The sequence below is a fragment of the Nomascus leucogenys genome, chromosome 5 (assembly GCF_006542625.1).
Source record: "Nomascus leucogenys isolate Asia chromosome 5, Asia_NLE_v1, whole genome shotgun sequence".
Lineage (NCBI taxonomy): Eukaryota > Metazoa > Chordata > Mammalia > Primates > Hylobatidae > Nomascus > Nomascus leucogenys.
In genome coordinates this window covers 21314079-21331737 of record NC_044385.1, presented here as the reverse complement: position 1 = coordinate 21331737, position 17659 = coordinate 21314079, and the positions used below count along the sequence as shown (strand labels likewise).

At 53.0% G+C, this 17659-nt stretch overlaps 1 protein-coding gene across 2 annotated transcripts in view; it reads left to right on the top strand.

Annotated features, from left to right (window-relative positions):
* STUM (stum, mechanosensory transduction mediator homolog) overlaps nt 1-15972 on the top strand; it is a 61454-nt gene extending 45482 nt beyond the window's left edge. The window contains exons 2-4 of one of the 2 annotated variants that reach the window (XM_030812791.1): nt 3483-3662; nt 7340-7348; nt 8680-15972. In XM_030812791.1, the coding sequence (XP_030668651.1) occupies nt 3483-3662; nt 7340-7348; nt 8680-8714 (224 nt within the window). In that variant the 3' untranslated portion in view covers nt 8715-15972. The remainder of the gene's footprint in view (nt 1-3482; nt 3663-7339; nt 7349-8679) is intronic. The other variant, XM_030812793.1, reaches the window with a different exon arrangement.
* The last annotated feature ends 1687 nt before the right edge of the window (nt 15973-17659 follow it).

Sequence of the window (17659 nt, the reverse complement as noted above, 5' to 3'; positions counted from 1 at the left end):
TACCCATGCTTTCAAAGCCTTCCAAAAATGGCCGGAGTCAGTCCTCCCTCTTCATCCCCATCACCTTCCCCTTGTCACCACCCTGCCCTCTGCACCATCCTCACCCTTCTCCTCCCAGCAGGAAGAGGCTAGAGCTGAAGTCCCAGCTCCATCACTTTTACCCTTACAGGAGCCCTCAGCCTCCTTCTCCTCTGTCAGGTGGGGTGATGAGTTTGCCCAGTACACTGTGAGTTCTTGAGGGCAGGGGTCCAGTTAGGTTCCTGAATGAGTCTCTACAGAGACTCCAGAGTTGCACCCCAACCTCATCCCCCAGAAAGGAGGCTCCAGCCAACCCTCTGTGCCCCTAGCTGGCTGTCCATCCGGTGAGAGTAGAACAGCTTTGCCTCTCTGGATCTCCCCCAGGGCCTCTGGGGCTCTGTGCCACGAACACAGTGGGGGTAGTTAGCGAGTTGCCTGATCTTGAATCCGTGGTTTTCACACTTTGGTGAGCCTTATCATTCCTATTCCTTGGAGAGCAGGGGGGAAGCTTGTTGAGAAACGCAGATGCCGGGTCACCCTTTAGAAATTCCGTAGATCTCAGGTGAGACCCCGCATTTTTAACAAATGCCACAGGCGATGAGGCAGGTGGTCGGAGGAGACACTTGATGTTGGGTGTACTTCTTTGAATGCCCACAGGCCACCTACTCTGTACAAGGCACTGTGCAAGGGGCTGGAGGGATGAAGGTGAATGAGATGCCACCTGAGACCTCACATCGGTGGCAGTGGTTACGATGAGGAGGAGGAGAATGAGGCAGGGTCAGTTTCAGAAATCAGCATGTGGACTCAGGCTTCAGCCTTGGATCTGAAGCACAAAGGTGTGGGTGAGAGCAAAGGCCACACCTGGAAACTGTAGGAGCGAGTTGTGCAGGGAAGGGCCAGAAACCAATGAGATGCAGCCTGGGACCTCACGTTGGTGGCAGTGGTTAAGATGAGGAGGAGGAAAATAAGACACGGTCAGTTTCAGAAATCAGCACGTGGACTCAGTTCAGAGTGGGAGGCAAAATAAAAAACAAGGCAGCCTCAAAGAGCAGGAACTGAGAGAATCAAACATGAGGAATGTGACAATGGTCACCAGTCTTTTGGTCAATTTCCCAAATGCCCTGCTTTCTGGTCTGGGCCCGCTTTTAACAGGCCATCTACACCTGGGAGGCAGTGCAGAGGGGCGTGGTGTTGGCATGTGACTCTGGTGGGTTCAATGCCCACCTGTCATTGTGACTTTGGACAAGATGCTTACTTCCTGAGAGTTATTAGTCAGAGTTCTCCAGAGAGATAGAACAAGTAGGATATATGGAAGGAGATTTTTTTTTTCTTTTGAGGCGGAGTTTCACTCTTGTTGCCCAGGCTGGAGTGCAATGGCACGATCTTGGCTCGCTGCAACCTCTGCCTCCTGGGTTCAAGCGATTTTCCTGCCTCAGCCTCCTGAGAAGCTGAGATTACAGGTGCCCGCTACCACATACTGCTAATTTTTGTATTTTTTAGTAGAGACAGGATTTCACCATGTTGGCCAGGCTGGTCTCAAATTCCTAACCTCAGGTGATCCGCCCACCTCAGCCTCCCAAAGTGCTGGGATTATAGGCATGAGCCACTGCACCCAGCCCTGGAAGGGGATTTGTGAGGGGAGGTTGGCTGATATGATCACAGAGGTGGAGAAGTCCCACGATAGGTTGACTGCGAGCTGCAGAGCTGGAGAAGCCAGTAGCTGGCTCAAGCAGGCAGCGTGGCACAGTCCAAGTCTGAAACCTCAGAACAAGGGAAGCTGACAGTGCAGCCCCCAGTTAGTCCTGAGAGGCCCCCAGGGGGCCGCTGGTGTAAGTTCCAAAGTTCAAAAGCTGAAGAACCTGCAGTGTGATGTCTAAAGGCAGAATAAGAAAAAGTGTCTCACTCTGGAAGGAGGAAAGGAAGTAGAGAGGACATTCCCCTTCCTCTGCCTGTTTGTTCCTGCTAGGCCCCCGACCGATTGGATGGTGCCCACCTACACTGAGAGCGAGTCTTCCTCTCTCGGTCCACTGGCTCACATGTCAGCCCCCTCTGGAAACAGTCTCACAGACACACTCAGAAACAGTGCTCCACCAGCCGTCTAGGAACCCCTCAATCCCATCAAGTTGACACCTAAAATTAACCATCACACTGAATCTCTCTCTCTGTGTGTAAGAGTGTAGTAAGCCAAACAGTGGCCCCTAAAGATGTCCACATCCATATCCCCAAACCTGTGAATATGCTACTTGATGTAGTAAAATGCACTTTGCAGATGTGATTAAATTAAATGGATGGGGAGAGCATCCTGGATTACCCAAGTGGGTCCTGAATGCTATCACAAGGGTCCTTACCACAGGGAGGCAGTGAGAAGATATAAAGACAGAAGCAGAGGTCAGGGAGAAGGTGCTACGCTGCTGGCGGTGATGATGGGGGAAGAGGCCACAAGCCAAGGAATGTAGGTGGCCTCTAGAAGCTGGAAAAGACAAGGAAGTGGATTTTCCCCTGGAGCGTCCAGAAGGACTCATCCCTGAGGACCCATTGCAGACTCTTCTAACCTTCAGAACTATAAAAGAATAAATTTGTGTGGCTTTTAACCATGAGGTTTGGGTAACTTGTTACCGACACTGTAGGGAACTATGACAGATATACAGAACGCTAATTCTCTGCACGGTTGTTGTCAGCGGGGCTCAGAGCCCATGTAGGAAAGAGGCCTAACTCGGTAAAGGTAGTGATGTTACCCACAGGGGCTGAGTCTTAGACAAGGTGAAGAATGTGACCGCACCCACCACGTTGCTTGGCACTTTGTGGATGCTCAATAGAGCTTAGGCTCCCTGTCCCTCCCCTTACAGGTCAGGGTGTCTAGGGGAACCCCATCAGGGAGGGGCTCTGGGACACCTGTCCTAGTCTGCACCCTCTACACTGCACAGTGTACTACTACTACACCGTAGGCTCTTGGCTCCTGTCCCTTAACGATCAGCATGTGTGCCGGGTGGTCATTTCCTGGCCCTTCCCCTCTCCTGAATTTACCTCTGAGGTTGCTTCTGTGTTAACTCAGACACACCAGCTTCCACCTCAGAACTCTTTGGCTCTTGGAATCTTTGCCACATAAAGTTGCCTTTTCCAACTGCCTGTTGCCCTTGCAAGTGGCTTCCCCATTGCTCATTCCCAGAAGGGACTGCTTGTCCTGTGACTTCCTTGTCTCCCCCAAAGGTTCCAAGACTGTATGGGGCCCCTGGCAGCCCCGTGCAATACCTCCTCCAGGTGGCCCACTGACCTCTCCAGTATGGGGATGAGAGGTGGGCCAGGGTCTGGGCAGGGGTGCCACTCAGAGGACAGGGTGCCAGACATCGGTGGTTCTTCCCTGAGTTCTTGGAGGGTGGACAGCTGGGCCCCAGGCCGGCAATGAGCACACAGACCCCTTTGTCTCCCAGCACCCTCAGAAGGCTGTCCCCTCTGGCCTCTCACAGGGACATTCGTCTCGGCCTTCACTGTGCTGTGCGGGGCCCGCACCGACCTCCCGGACAGGCATGTGTGCTGCGTCTTCTGGCTGAACATTGCAGCAGCCCTCATCCAAATCCTCACTGCCATCGTCATGGTGGGCTGGATCATGAGCATCTTCTGGGGCATGGACATGGTCATCCTTGCCAGTGAGTAGCTGTCGGTGCTGTGCCTCCTGGGGGTGGGGGAGTGGCCAGGGACAGGAAGGACTTGGGAGACCTTCATGTCTGGCCGAGGTCCTGCTCGCCTGCTAAGCACGGGCTCTGGATAGGGCTTGCCCATGTCCTCTTCACAACTCCCTGGGCTGCTTGGCACTGGGGACCCTCCCCACCAGGCCTGGCCCAACACCTGCAGGGAATTATGAATGGATGGCAGGAGAGTTCCATCATTTAATGCAAACTTAATTCAGACACAGAATGGTTTTGTGAAAGGGTTTAAAGTTACAAAATCAAGTTTACCAAAGACAACTCAGTTACCCTTTCTAAAATAACCTAGCAAAATCTTAAAACAGACACCACCCATTTTAAGCAGCTGTGCATGTCTCCCATACCACCATCCACGTTCCCTGTATTTTCCCACGCCCATCGACATGTGAGGCCACAGTTCCTCAATAATTGACCTTACCTCTCAGGCACTTTGCCTTCACTCCATACCCCATGCCCCTCATTGTGTCCTATACCCCCCAAAACCATTCATAGCTGGGATCATCAGTGTCAGAGGTAAGCTGAGCCAGGTAAGAGTGGCAGAGGCAGAAGGGGAAACTCAGGGTTCAGGGGCCCTAGAATTACGTAGAATGATCTATAGCCAACTCAGCCTGAGTTCAGGATCCTGTGAATATGCGACCCAGGGCACACACAAATGGCAGGACCAGGGTCAGCGACCAGTTAGGCCACCGGGCCAGAGAAGATGCAGGTAGATGCAGAGCCTGAGGGAGATGCAGTGGAGTGTGGTCAGATGGGCTGCCCGGAAGTGGCTCCTCCAGCAGCAGAGATCAGGGGAGGAAGCGGGTCAGCTGCACTGCCAGCGTCTCCCAGAATCAGAGCAAACCGGGCAGATGCTGGCAACCAGGGGCAGCCAGAGCAGGGGAACCCCAGGCTGGACCAGAGGCTGAGCAGCGAGCTGCCCCAGGGAGGGATGAGCTGGGAAGCGGCAGGGAAGCTGCTCCTTCCTCCTGGGAGGGGTGTGCTCAGGGCAGGGGCTGCCCTGTCGGAGGAATACTGTGAGGTAAGCCAAGCAGGCAGGCCCTTGCATCTCCTTCATGGAATCTCATCCTCTGGGCATGTCCAGAGGCCACTTTCATTTGTCTGGAAAGGTGAAGAGCACGACCGATAGAAAGGAAGTGCTGCCAGCCCTCGGGTGACTCCTAAAAGTTGGTCCCAATTCCACAGAGGAAATTTGCTGCTTCCCCAGGAGCCTGTGGTCTGCAGGCTCCTGACTCCATTCCCAGCTGGAAGCTGGGAGGTGCTTCTGCCCTCGGAAGGTTGAAGGCTGCCCAATTTGTGCAAGATGAGCCCCTCTTACTGGCTCATTTTCTCTCAAACTGAGCATCTGGCCAGGCACTGGGGACCTGAGTAAGGAACCTCTGCATTAAAGCGGAACATAACTGTGGCACAGGGTAGGTCTCAATAATGTATGTTGATGCCTCATCTGATCTCTAGAGCTTTCTGGTACACTTGTCTTTGATCTCCTTAATACCCAGGAACGAAGAGGTTGGAACCTTAGAGATAAAGAGCTCCCTTCAACATGCCTAGATGAGGCATTGAGGCCCCAGAAGTGCAGATGGGGATCCAGTCACTTCCTCACTTTCCATTGCCCCAGGCTGTTGACTTGGCCAGAATCTCCTCTGCTGTGGCTGGTGTGGGGCGCTAACTGGTTGGCAGGATAAGCAAGTGCAAGAAGCTGCAGCCCCCACCTTTGCCACGCAGCCTTCGCTGGGGGTCAGTGTCAACCCTTTGATTGTCTGCACACTGTTTCCAGGGACGCTGTCTTTGCATCAAACTTTTGAGAATGCTTTTGGAGGGTGTATTAGTTCATTTTCACACTGCTGATAAAGATACCCAAGACTGGGAAGAAAAAGAGGCTTAATGCACTTACAGTTCTACATGGCTGGGGATGCCTCACAATCATGGCGGAAGGCAAGGAGGAGCAAGTCACTTCTTATGTGGATGGCAGCAGGCAAAGAGAGTTTGTGCCGGGAAACTCCCATTTTTAAAACCATCAGATCTCGTGAGACTCATTCACTATCACAAGAACACTGCAGGAAACACTCACCCCCATAATTCAATCATCTCCCACCAGGTTCCTCCCACAACACATAGGAATTGTGGGAGTTACAATTCAAGATGAGATTTGGGTGGGGACACAGCCAAACCATATCGGGGGATAGACTTGAGGGCTGCATACAAAAACCAGTCACACCTCATTCTTGCCCACTGCCTGACTGCCAGACTCATTCGCCCATCTCAGCAAGGGAAGCCTTTGCCTTTTTTCCCCACAACTAATCCCACTCCCAAAGGGTGAATAGTTGCCACTCATGAGATGGTGCTATAGGTGGGATTACTCCCAGCAACCATGGAACTTGTGTGTCTGAGAGTGACTCCTTTGAAGGGAATAATCACAATGGACTTTTCTATCCTAGAAGACAGTTGGATAGGGGACTCTTCTTTCTGGTGTCACTCCAGCCCCTTGCTATAAAAACAGAGGAAACTTTTCAGTTGTAACAATACACCTTGGCTTTTCGCATGGCATTGTCTGGGGTGTCATCAGCAAACACACCATCATGAAAAACTCCTAAGAGGGGAGTCAGAGAAATCTAGATGACAGCGGGAGTTAACATCAGGAAGTTGCAAGCATGTTGCTTGATTTATATGAATAACAACAAATAACAATCAACAACACCCTGTCTTGGTCATGGGTCAGTAAATACTTGGTAGCTCTACGGTGGGCTCTTTCTACTGCCATGCCCATGGCAGACATTGCTAATCAATCAAGACACTTTCTGCTGACCAGTCTCACATGTTCTCAGCACAGGGCTTCGGGCAGTCACTACTAATTGATCCAAGAGGTCTGCAAGACAAAACCTGTTTGCCACCCTCTGGCCTGGGTCTTCCCCAAAGTGTTTTTATATATGTGGCTCCTCTCCATAGAAATGGCTAAGCACGTAGCTCAGACAGAGCCAGTGTGGGGCCAGGATGGGGCATATTGGCATCTTTAGATTGCTGTAGTCAAAGCTCTAGCTGTCCAGGAGCTGCCACTCCTCGTGTCCATCTGGAATTTATCTGGAGAAAGGCATGAGCTGAGGATGAAAAAAAAAAGCTAGGTGCTGTGGCTCATGCCTGTATCTCAGCATGTTGGAAGACCGAGGCAGGAGGATCACTTGAGGCCAGGAGTTTGAGGCTGCAGTGAGACATGATCACACCACTATACTCTAGCTGGGCAACAGAGTGAGATTCTGTCTCAAAAGAAGACAAGAATAAAGAATGAAGGCAGCAGTGTGGGCAGAGCCAGGATATGGAGGGCTGGGGAGGCAGTGGACCAAGCTCCCTGGCAGTGTGAGAGCCCCTCGCTGTGCCCCTAGCCACACCCACACACCTGGTGGGCAGACCGCTGGCCACTGTGGCTGTCACCATGAGTGTTGAGCACTCCCTGCCTGGGGATGGCGTCCGAGAAGCCACTGGCATGGCCCCTGTCCCATCTCCCAGGCCTCACTATGGATCTGCTTTGTTTCCTGCGCCCAGCGTTCCCTGTGGCTCTGTTTTCAGGCTATGTTTTCTCTTCTTCTCTCTCTCCTCTTCCTCCTGCTGCCTCCCACTCTGTGCTGCTGCAGTTTCCCAAGGTGAGTCTGCGGATGGACGTGCGGGCCTCGTGCTGCTGCTTGGGGCCCTCCCCTCCCCCGAGACCCCCACTCTTGCACACAAACACCCCACCCACTCTCCCAGTGGGTCAATGGGCTTTTATGTTTAGCTTTAACTTTTGGTTTGGAAAATGCTTAAACATAGACAAAAGTAGAGCCCCTAGTAAAATGAGGCCCTAATGCCCACACCAGCCTCAGCCGCCATCAATTCATGGCCAGTCTCCTTTCCTCTGTCATTCGCTACATCTTCCCTACCCCAGCATGGGTTTATTGGCACCCAAAATTGAGAAATACTCTGCTAAATGAAGAGAAAAAAGCAGCTCAATACACCAAAGCTCCTCTTCAGACTAAGTTCACTGGCTAATAGGAATAACCACTCAGCAAATTCTGCTCGTGTAACAGCAGCTGAGAATATTTCAGTAGGTATTTTTTTTTCTTCTTTTGAGACAAAGTCTTGCTGTGCCTCCCAGGCTGGAGTGCAGTGGCGCAATCTCAGCTCACTGCAACCTCCACCTCCTGGGTTCAAGCGATTCTCCTGCCTCAGCTCCCGAGTAGCTGGGACTACAGGTGCGTGCCACCACACCCAGTTAATTTTTTGTATTTTTAGTAAGACGGGATTTCACCATGTTAGCCAGGATGGTCTCAGTCTCCTGACATAGTGATCTGCCCGCCTCGGCCTCCCAAAGGGTATCTTCTTAAGAAAACAAGCACAATACCCTTTCACACCTAAATAAAACAGTAACAATTCCTTACTATCCACAGAGCTCACTTTTTCCCAAAGGACTCGGATCAACAATATTTTAAAGGTTTAGCCTTCAGGCACCCTTTCCCGCCATAACCGTCCAGCAGGTTGGACGCACACAGGGATGGCTGCTCCCCTCTGTATGCCATCTTCCTCCTTTCTTCTTCCTTCCTTCCTCCTTCCATCCACCTATACCAGATGCCCAACCCTTAGGGAAGCCTGCCAGGCACCTGCTCCCAAGGCTCTGCATTGGGAAATCACACCAGACCAGTCTTTGAGCAGCTTCCAGATGTGGGTTCAGGAGCACATCGATAGCCTTTTAGCTCCCACCCCAAATGCCCGCCCGTCATACATTCCCAGTAGACCCAGTACTCCACATTTCCTGATTCATTCTTTTGTTTCCCATTAGAAAGTCAAAGCCCTTGGGAAAAGTCGTGTTCTGATGGTAGCAGTTATTTGCACCTTAGTATAAACAATGCCTCCTGTGTGCATTCTGGGCTAGGGGCACCTCCTGGAGAAATCCTGAAGGAAGCAGGTGTCTAACCATCTCTCCTTTGCTTTTTCCTCACAGGCTACAAGGAGCAGGGCATCCCACAGCAGCTGTGAGCCCACGGGAGCCGCTGGGGAGATCCAGGGGGGCCCTGTGAGGGCTGCACCAGGCAGCTTTGGGCACAAGGACCTTTACATGTTCTCTTCTGCCATTTTCTGGACTGGGGGTGGAAAGGAGGTATTTTTAAAAATATTATTTATTTTGAAAACGCATCTGCTTTCCTCAGCAGGTTGTGAGGGCTGCCAGCCCCTCCTGCTCCGGAAAGCACTGTGGGCGCAGGCACCAGAGCATCAGAGAGTGGGGTGGAGATGAGAACGCCCACAGAGAGGCTGGGATGCTCCGGCAGGCTCCAACCGGCCTTGCTGTACCCACTGCCCACTGCAAGGGCACACCACAGCTGCTGGGCCGGGCCACACCGGGCCCTGTCTGGGTGAGCAGGGGCTCACCAAGGGGACAGGACTGTGGTAGACCCATCCTCTGGAACCCCACCTGCCTCAAAATCTGGTGCCCCAAGTGTTTACTGTGTGGTCTCCTGGGGGCAACACCAGGGTGGGGGTGAGGATGGCCCGGCTCCAACCTAGCGTGGAAAGGCCCACTGTGCCCACAGCCGGCCTGAGGCCTCGGGGAGAAGACCAGTCCCACAGGTGTCTCCTGGGCCTGCCTCCCTGACCGCACCGCCCGCCTCCTCACAGCTGAAATCTAAGGGCTGGGTGTGTCGTGACCTGTGTTTAAGGAGAGGAGTGGCTCCTTCCCTGGGGTGAAACTGCCAGAACTGCCAGATGTTTATACACTAAGTTATTAGACCGAAGCAAGAGTGGGCAGACTAGCAGCCTTTCACCCAATACTTAACAGCATTTCTGGCCCACATTCCTTTTTCTGAAGTCATTGGGGCCAGATGTGTCTCCGAATTGAGAAGTTTTAGATTTGAGAAAGACAATGCGATCCATTTATCGTACACTTTCTAACTTCCCGGCAGAGTGTGGAACATCTCGCCTACCATCAGGCACGTGAATATTTCTGCAGAGAAACATGTGACTAGTCCCATTAATTGGGAGCTATACAAACTGTAAATAGCTTCACCTCAGTTCAGTCTAATTTTGCCACTAAGTAACTTAGGGAAAAACTTACCATTTGAGAGCTTTTAGGGTTTCAGAATTGCAAGAACAATTGTAGGGGGTTGTGGACCTGGATCTGAATATCCTACTTACAAACAGATGCATTAGAGGGTGAAATTGTCAGCATTAGACAGGGACTCCTTCAGTTGCCCAAGGACCACGGGCCTCTTTAAGGAGCCCCTCTGTAAGTGATTGGGACAGGGCTAGATCCCTAATGAGGGCTAGGGGTGGGGAGAATCTAGCAGAAGTTGTCCGGGATACTGTGGATCAAGTATCAATCTGAAATTAAGAGAAATTATAGTAAGAGGATGGACATTTACATGTCTGTTTCCTTTCCTTTCATTTTCATTCTAACATAGGAAATGCTAACAGGTGGGGCTGGCCCAAAGTCAAGCTTCTGACTCCACTTGACACAGTGCCATTGGGCATGTCCCTCTTCGAAGGGCTTGTTTGTCTATCAGAGACTGTCAGAACTCCATGAGGGTAGGAGAAGGGATTTTGCAGGATGAAAGTGCTTGGGAAGCAGTGGCCACCATTCTGGAGGTTTCAGCCCACCTACCCCATCCACTGGGCTTTCTAATCACAGTCCTGCCTGAGAAGCCGGCCCTGCCGCCCACCCCTTAGCATGGATCCCTCAGCTACTGTCCATCTTCCATTGCCGCCTGGGGCTCGGCTGCCATTTTTGAACACCTGGCAGTGTCTTTGTCGCATCCTGTCCTCTCTTCTTACAGACCCCGACCCAGGCCTTTGCCTTCTTCTCTCCTGTTTGGAAGCCTCTGTATCTTCAAGGTGTGGGAACAGATTTGGTTTTCTCTAAAAAGCTAGAACCTTCTGCTGTGTGCAGCGGGCATCCTCCAGGCTGGTGCTCGCTGCTCTCGAGGAAGCTGCGTCAGAGTGGAGCCGCCCCTCCACTCAGATAAAATAGCTTCAGCTGCAGGAAGCCGCCCCCTCCCATGCCCACCAGCCCACAGCCCTTCACCCCACACAGCCCCCAGAGTTTGCCCGACACCCCCTGAGTGATGACAGGTCTCAGGAGGGGGCCGCCCCCACACACGGGAGGGAGAAGCTTATTTTCCCCGCTTGGGCTGGGGGCGGCTGCTGAGGGGGTGAAGAAGAGATAGCAATTTGTGTAGCATGTTTAGTGACACAATCCAGACGCAGGTGGGACTTTCTTGAGTGGCAGGTGTCACCCTGGGTCCTGTGTGGGACGGCTTAATACAGGGGTTTGTGTGTTTGTGTGTGTGGAGGGCCATTGCGCCCCCAGATCCTCCTCTCCCCCGGGGGCTGCGTCTCTAAACCTGGGAACACATCAGCCTCAGAAGGAGGCCCCTTTCCGGGTAACTGATGTGTGGGAGAAGCCAAGAGGCCCCTGCCTGTCTCCTGAATGAGGCTGTGAGGGTTGCCACGTGGGCGGGACCGGTTCAAAATAGCACCCCCGCCCCTCTAAATTAGACCGCGGTCTCATCATGATCATCTTCAGTAGATAAGGGACAGTGGCTGATTTACTCCAAGTAGTTCCAGCTGGCCACTCAGACCAGGGCCAGAGTTAACTTCTCAAACACCAGCCAGCTGAAAATTAGGGTTCTCATGCTGGCAAGTGCTTGGTTGACACACAGCCCTTTGGTGACAAAACTGGGCTTTGCCTGGATAGTGCAGACAAGGCTGTTGGTTCAGAGGCTGCAGGGCACATTCCAGGTTGGGGCCTTTTGTCAGTCGGAATTCAATAGGACGCTCCCTGGCTGTGGGTGTTTAGTGCAGGAATCACAGGCTTGCAGAGAAAGTCAGAGGCAATGAGATGCTCCCAGTACCCAACTGTGCCACTGGGATCAGGGTGGCTATTCCCTGATCTAGGGTCAGAGTGGGACCCTAGAGCCAGAGTGAGCTGTGGGTGGCCTGGGTGTGTCCTGCAGACGGTGGAGACTGTTGATTTGGATGTTGAGCTCTGAGTCAGTTTTAGAACCAAGGATCTCAGGCTGAGAAGGCCAGGTCCCCATGGGAGCGGCAGGAGTCTGATGGCTCCTGGCTGCGGTACCAGCCCCCAGCTCGCCTGCCTAGCACTGGGGCTGCAGGGCGGGGGCTCTGCTGCTGGGGCCCACCCCAGCCTGCCACGCCACTGGCCTTGCCATGGCAAGGAAGGGGCAGGCAGCATGGTTCCCACCCTCAGCTGCCCCAGACCCACGCATCCAGCCCCAAGAACAGCCTCACCCAGGCACGGTGCAGGGCGTTTTAGCTCCTGGGAGGGGAGATGCTTTTGTGAGTTTCAGATGTCAGAGCAGAAGCTCCAAGAGAGAGTAAGCCGTATGCCCCCAAACACTCGGCTCCTAAGTGGCAGGACAGGCAAGTGGCCAGGTTGGGCCACCCCCACAGCCTGTGCCGTCCACACACTAACTACAGCACTCCCAGAAGAAGGAGCAGAATCACAGGCAGCCCAGAGCAGGTCCTGTGGAGGGGTCCTCGCCCCTCAGGAGTGATAGGGTGATTATGTCACATGTTTAGTGACACAATTCCACCTGCGTCTGGATTGTGTCACTAAACATGCAACATAAATTACCATCTCTTCTCCATCCCCTCAGCAGCCGCCCCCACCCCAAGCTGGGAAAATAAGCTCCCTCCCATATGTGGGGGCGGCCCCCTCCTGAGACCTGTCATCACTTAGGGGGAGTTGGGCAAAACCTCCTAGGAAGGTCCTGGACGCCTCCACCCTGCCCCACAAGGCTCCATACTCCCACCTGCCCGGGCAGCCCTCACACCCATGCTACCTCCTTTAGGCAGGCCCAGAAGGGCGCCCCTTCCTGAGGGTGTCGGGGGATGGCGGCAGAGAGACAGCTGGTATTAGGAGCTTCCCCATCCTAATATGCAGGACCAAGTCTCCCGCTCTCGCAGCCAGGGGCTCCAGCCATGCTGGCACAGGCATCTCAGAGGTGTGAGATGAACTCAGCCTCATGCAGGATGCCCAGGGTTAGGGAGCAGTAAGGAGGATGCTACAGAAAGGAACTGCAGAAAGAAAAAAAGCCACATGGTTAACTTTTCCCCTGGAGGGCAAAGGGGTCCGGCTCTCAAAAAGAAAAGCCAGGCACAGATACCAACACCAAGTGTAAGGCAGCGCAAAGTGGGGCTGAAACCCCAGGACCGGGTCAAAGGCCCTCCGAAGGCCCGAGGTTCTCGAGGAGGAGGGGAAGCTGATAGGGCCCTGGTCCTTCTGCACCAGCGTGGCTCTTTAAAATACAAAACACCCACGAAGCCAAAAACCCTGAAACATGTTCTTTAGCTAACCCCTTCCCTGCCCAGATGCCTGCAATTCCGAGAATTCACTTCAGTTTTGCCGGGATCCAACCCTTGGGCCTGAGGGTGGAGAGCTGGGCCTCCTCAGGGTCCCTTCTAGGCTCCCAGGCCCACCTTAGGCTTTAATTGCACTGGCTGTTTCTTATGGTGTTAGTGAATTTTGCAAAGAAAGCCCAGAGCATTGCATAAATGCTTGGGGGCGTGTCATTTAAATGGAAGTTCTCCAATAGTGACTGAAGGCAGAGTTTACTGTTATTCCTCCCTCTTGCTGGCTTTGTTGGAGGGCTTTTATTAGAGGGATTGGAGGTGGGAGAGCACTTTTAAAGTGCACCCCACCCCCTGCACCCGAGCTGCACCTAAGCTTCCCAGAGACCATGACCTTGTATGTGGCTGGAGGCCTCAGGCTTAGGAAGCAGCGTGAAGCCTTTGCTGCCAACCCACCCAGGAAAGAAGCCGGGCCTCAGGCTGAGGAAAGACAGGGTTTCCTCTCCAGGTAGTGGCCTCAGGCAGTCCTCACCAGGGGGACACCTCCCTGCTTTGCATTAACTCATCAGCAAGCTCAGCGAGAGCTAACGTGGGCCCAGCGGTCCTGTGCTTGGAAATGATGCCTTCACCCCCACACTCCTGCCTTCACCCCCACACTCCTGCCTTCACCCCCACACTCCTGCCGTCCCAGCCTCCGCAGGTGAAGCTGCAAGGTGAGCAGAGGCAGGAGTGGGGACACACTCTTCAAGGACAGCACTGCCCCTTCTCCCTCCAAAGAGCTCTGTGCGCTGGGTTTGGGGATGAGGTGCCAGCCTGGTCGGGGGAGGTGACTGTGGTCCTTCTGACCGGCTTGGATCTTGAAAACAGTCACAAAAAAGCTCAGCCCGAGCAGGCGGTGGGTGCAAGGCTCAGGGGCCTGTGTTTTCATCAGTTTTCTTCCTGCAAGATTCTTCGAGCTGGATGTTCACGGGATCATAGGGGCATGGAGGTGGTCACGCTCAGACAGTCATGCACTGCCCTAAATCCCACGCCCTGCAGAGATAGGAAGAATCCCAACCAGAGTGATCCCAAACGTTCCCTTGTGGCCCAAGAGTGAGTTCCAGCCTGAGTGCTGTTATGACTGCCGGCGTCTCTCCGACTGCCTCTCACCTCAGTTTAACCATCTACAGGTTAGGAACAAAGAAGGGCTTAGGCAGCCATTGTTTCCCCATTTCTGTCAGAGCCAAGGGCTTGGAAGGCCAGCCCCATCCGGGCAAGGGCTGTCCTCTCCTGCCCAGGCCTCACCTCCTTGCCAGCTGCAGCTGGCAAGATTCTTTCTAGCAGAACAGAAACACTGGCCCCCAATTCCACTCTCCCCTCCTGATGCTACCGCAGAGGGCAGAAAGGTGCCCTGTAGCGTCCACTGTGTGTGTGTGTCCTAAGTTTCCAGTGCAGGTCATCTGGATTTGCATTTAGCTAGGGAACCTCGGCCCTCAAACCCTCTCCCTCTCTGCCTGAATTTGCCAAAATGCCAACCACCCAGGCAGGTGTGGATGCCACAGTCCATCCCCGTTGCATTTCACCCGCACATGGACAGAGGCACACACTCACACACATTCCCAGCACCTTTAACTGCTGGGGGAAGCAGGCCAGGGTCTGCCTGGAGCCTCAGGATTGGGACTTATCTCCAAAGGAGCCCACACCCCCTCTTCCGGGATGGGCGCTGGCTGGCAGCACTTTTTTCCCTCATCACATCCCCGACCCCTGCTCAGCCCACATGCACATGCTGCTTCCTGTCTCCAGGGCCCTAGCCTGTGGATCTCTTGCTCCCATGCACTCCTAGGGTGAGTGGGCTCAGCACCAAACCTGGCTGTGCCCATTCCCCACAACCCCAGCTTGGCCTCCTGTGGGAAGGGGAAGGCGGACCTGCCCAGAGGGGAGGGGCAGTGTTCCCACCCACCTGCTCCAGCACAGGAACCAGGGAGGAAAGAAAGGAGAGGGAGGTTCCATTCACCGTTTTCTGGGTTAGCACTTGATTGGATGTTTCAAGCAAGGGACAAGGTGATGGTGGCTGTAACAGGCTCCTCGTGGGCACCGTCACCCCAGAAGGCCTGGGCACCCATGAGAACCTGTGGCCAGCCCTTTTCATCGGCTAAGTTCCCTGCTGTTGTGCGTGGTGCCATTTTTTTAAAAAAACCAACATATATAAAAACAAAACAACTGGTTCTGTGTGTATTAACCTAATGTACATATGAATGAGTGTTGTGTTGTGATTTGCAGTGTTTTGACACCGTGATTGGCTTTGTTTGGGTCTCTCTTCTTTCTCTGAAATTAACTGCTGTGCATTTTCACTGTTCTTAGAGAAGACTCTGAGCTCCTGGGGTTTTCTTGTCTCACTTCTACCCTGACCCGCTGGGAGCCCACCCCACCCCAGTCCAGCCATGAGGGTATTTCCAGCCTATTCCAATGACTGGAACACTTCTTGGAAGAAAACGTCTAATGTCGGGGACCTAGGGACACTTCCAGGCTTGCCCTGGCCGGAACCCTGCAGCCTGGGGCCCAAGCCCGCCTGCAGCTGAGCTTTCCCCAACACCCTCAGGACCCAGCCCCAGCAGACCTTCCCTGGGAGCTGCTCAGGGGTCTCCACAGCGCCCTCTAGGGGCCAAGCAGGGTTCCAGATTCTCCAGCCTTCTGCCAGCTTTAAAACCCTTCACTCAAGCAGCATTACTGTACATGCAATGAAAAATACTATATATGACAGTCAAAACCTGTGTACATATCTCCATGTACATATTTATACATACACACACCTTCCTATTATAAATATATAAAGCATGACATCTCTTTGGCATTCCAAGTTTGTGTTTTTTTAAATCCTTGGAAATATGGCTTTGGAAACCTTTTTCTTCCTTTCCCTCTTTTCTATGTTGTAATAAACATTCATGTGACCTTTCCGGTAGTTTCTCAAATCCCTGTGTCCTCCCGTGTTCCTAATCGAACAGATCTCTGACTGGGACAACACGCCGTCCTCCCCACCTCTGCAGCCTTTGCCATTGGTTTGCTTTCCGTTATGAAGGCTGTCCTCCCCCAAGGCAGGTCTTGCGTTCTTTCAGACCTTTTTCCCGAATTCCCTGTCTTCCGAAAGGCTTGTGCAAGTGACTCTTCAAACAGCCTCATCTTTGATAATCTGATCCCTTTGCAACCAGGAATTTGCATGCTAAATCAAGCATCAGGCCCCAGATTGAGTTTACCAAGAATAAGTGTACAGATGCAGCTCATTTCCTGCTCTTAATTGTTAGACTGGTTGATGAGGGAAATGTGGGCAACATACATATTTGACAAAGACTTCTGAATAAATGAGAGTCTGGGTAAGAGTGGTTAGGAGAATGTATAACTACCTGTTCAGTTACAACGAAGGACAGGTTGCACCTGGGAGAGAATTGCATCCACAACCCAGCCAATGCCTTCGCTCATAATGGGATGAAGACCTACAGAACTTACTAAATTTGTGGATAAGGAGAAATAAGTATATTAGATGAACAAATCAGAATCCCAAAATATCCCAACAGGCAGAGGCAATCTAACACGATGAAATCTAATAGCGTTCAATGAAAGAGTTGCGCTTGACATGAAGAAAGCTCCGTGCTTTCCTTCATCCCTGGGGAGTTACCCAACAGGCAGCTCAGTGTTCATCACGGCATGCTGGGGCTGACTACACAGGCCACCTGGTTTCAGATGCACAAGGAGCTGCAGGCTGGGGTCCGGAATGAAACCGCATCTGCAGCGTTGCATTCAGTACTGGGTGCCGTGGGGGGGCAAGTGCTCTGACAATGAGTGTCCAGGTGTCATTCCTGTCACTCACACCCAGGGGAAGGGCCCCGCCTCCTGCCATTTCCTCAGGCCAGCCCAGCACCCTTAGGGTCCACTTACCCGGGGAGAGGCTGCAGTCTCAATGGCCTCGATGCTGCTTTTGTCCAAAAGAGGGAATCATCTTCAAAGCACAACCTCTGGTGAGACTTGAAGCTCTACTGCAATGGCCCCTCCAAGGCCCCAGAAATGGCATCTGTGCCTCAGGTTGACTTGAGTTGCTGCTAAGACCAGGACCTAAAGCCCAAGGCAGTACAATGACCAAGGCACTCTCAGAGTCCCCCAGACACTCTAGGGAGCATTTTGTGATCATTTGCATTGTCCAAATACTCGATGTGCTCAGATTAAACTGGAATGCTCCTGGCTGGAGGATTCTTCTGCAGTCACTCAGTTTCAGAGGGGCTCATCAGAAGGCACAATGGGAGATAAAGTTAGCTCCCCTTCCAGCACTGCCAATAGAAGGGAAGATACCATTTGAATGTACTAACATTCCCTCTCTTCTCCCAGCACCAAGCCTCTTAATCTCAGGAAGGGTGACGTGGGTTGAGCCAGCCACTGCCTCTCTGCTGGGGGGTGACAGAACTTTGACAGAGTCCTCCTCAAATCCAGAAGGAAAGGGCTGTGACAAACATGAAGGCATCTGCTCCCCACAACTCCCTACACCCCAGACCCTAGGCCCTGGGAGAGGCTCGTGCTTGCCAGTGGCCAGTCACAGGAAGGGACACATGAGGATGTGCAGGGGACGGGGGGCTCGAGGAGGTGGGAAGGCAGTG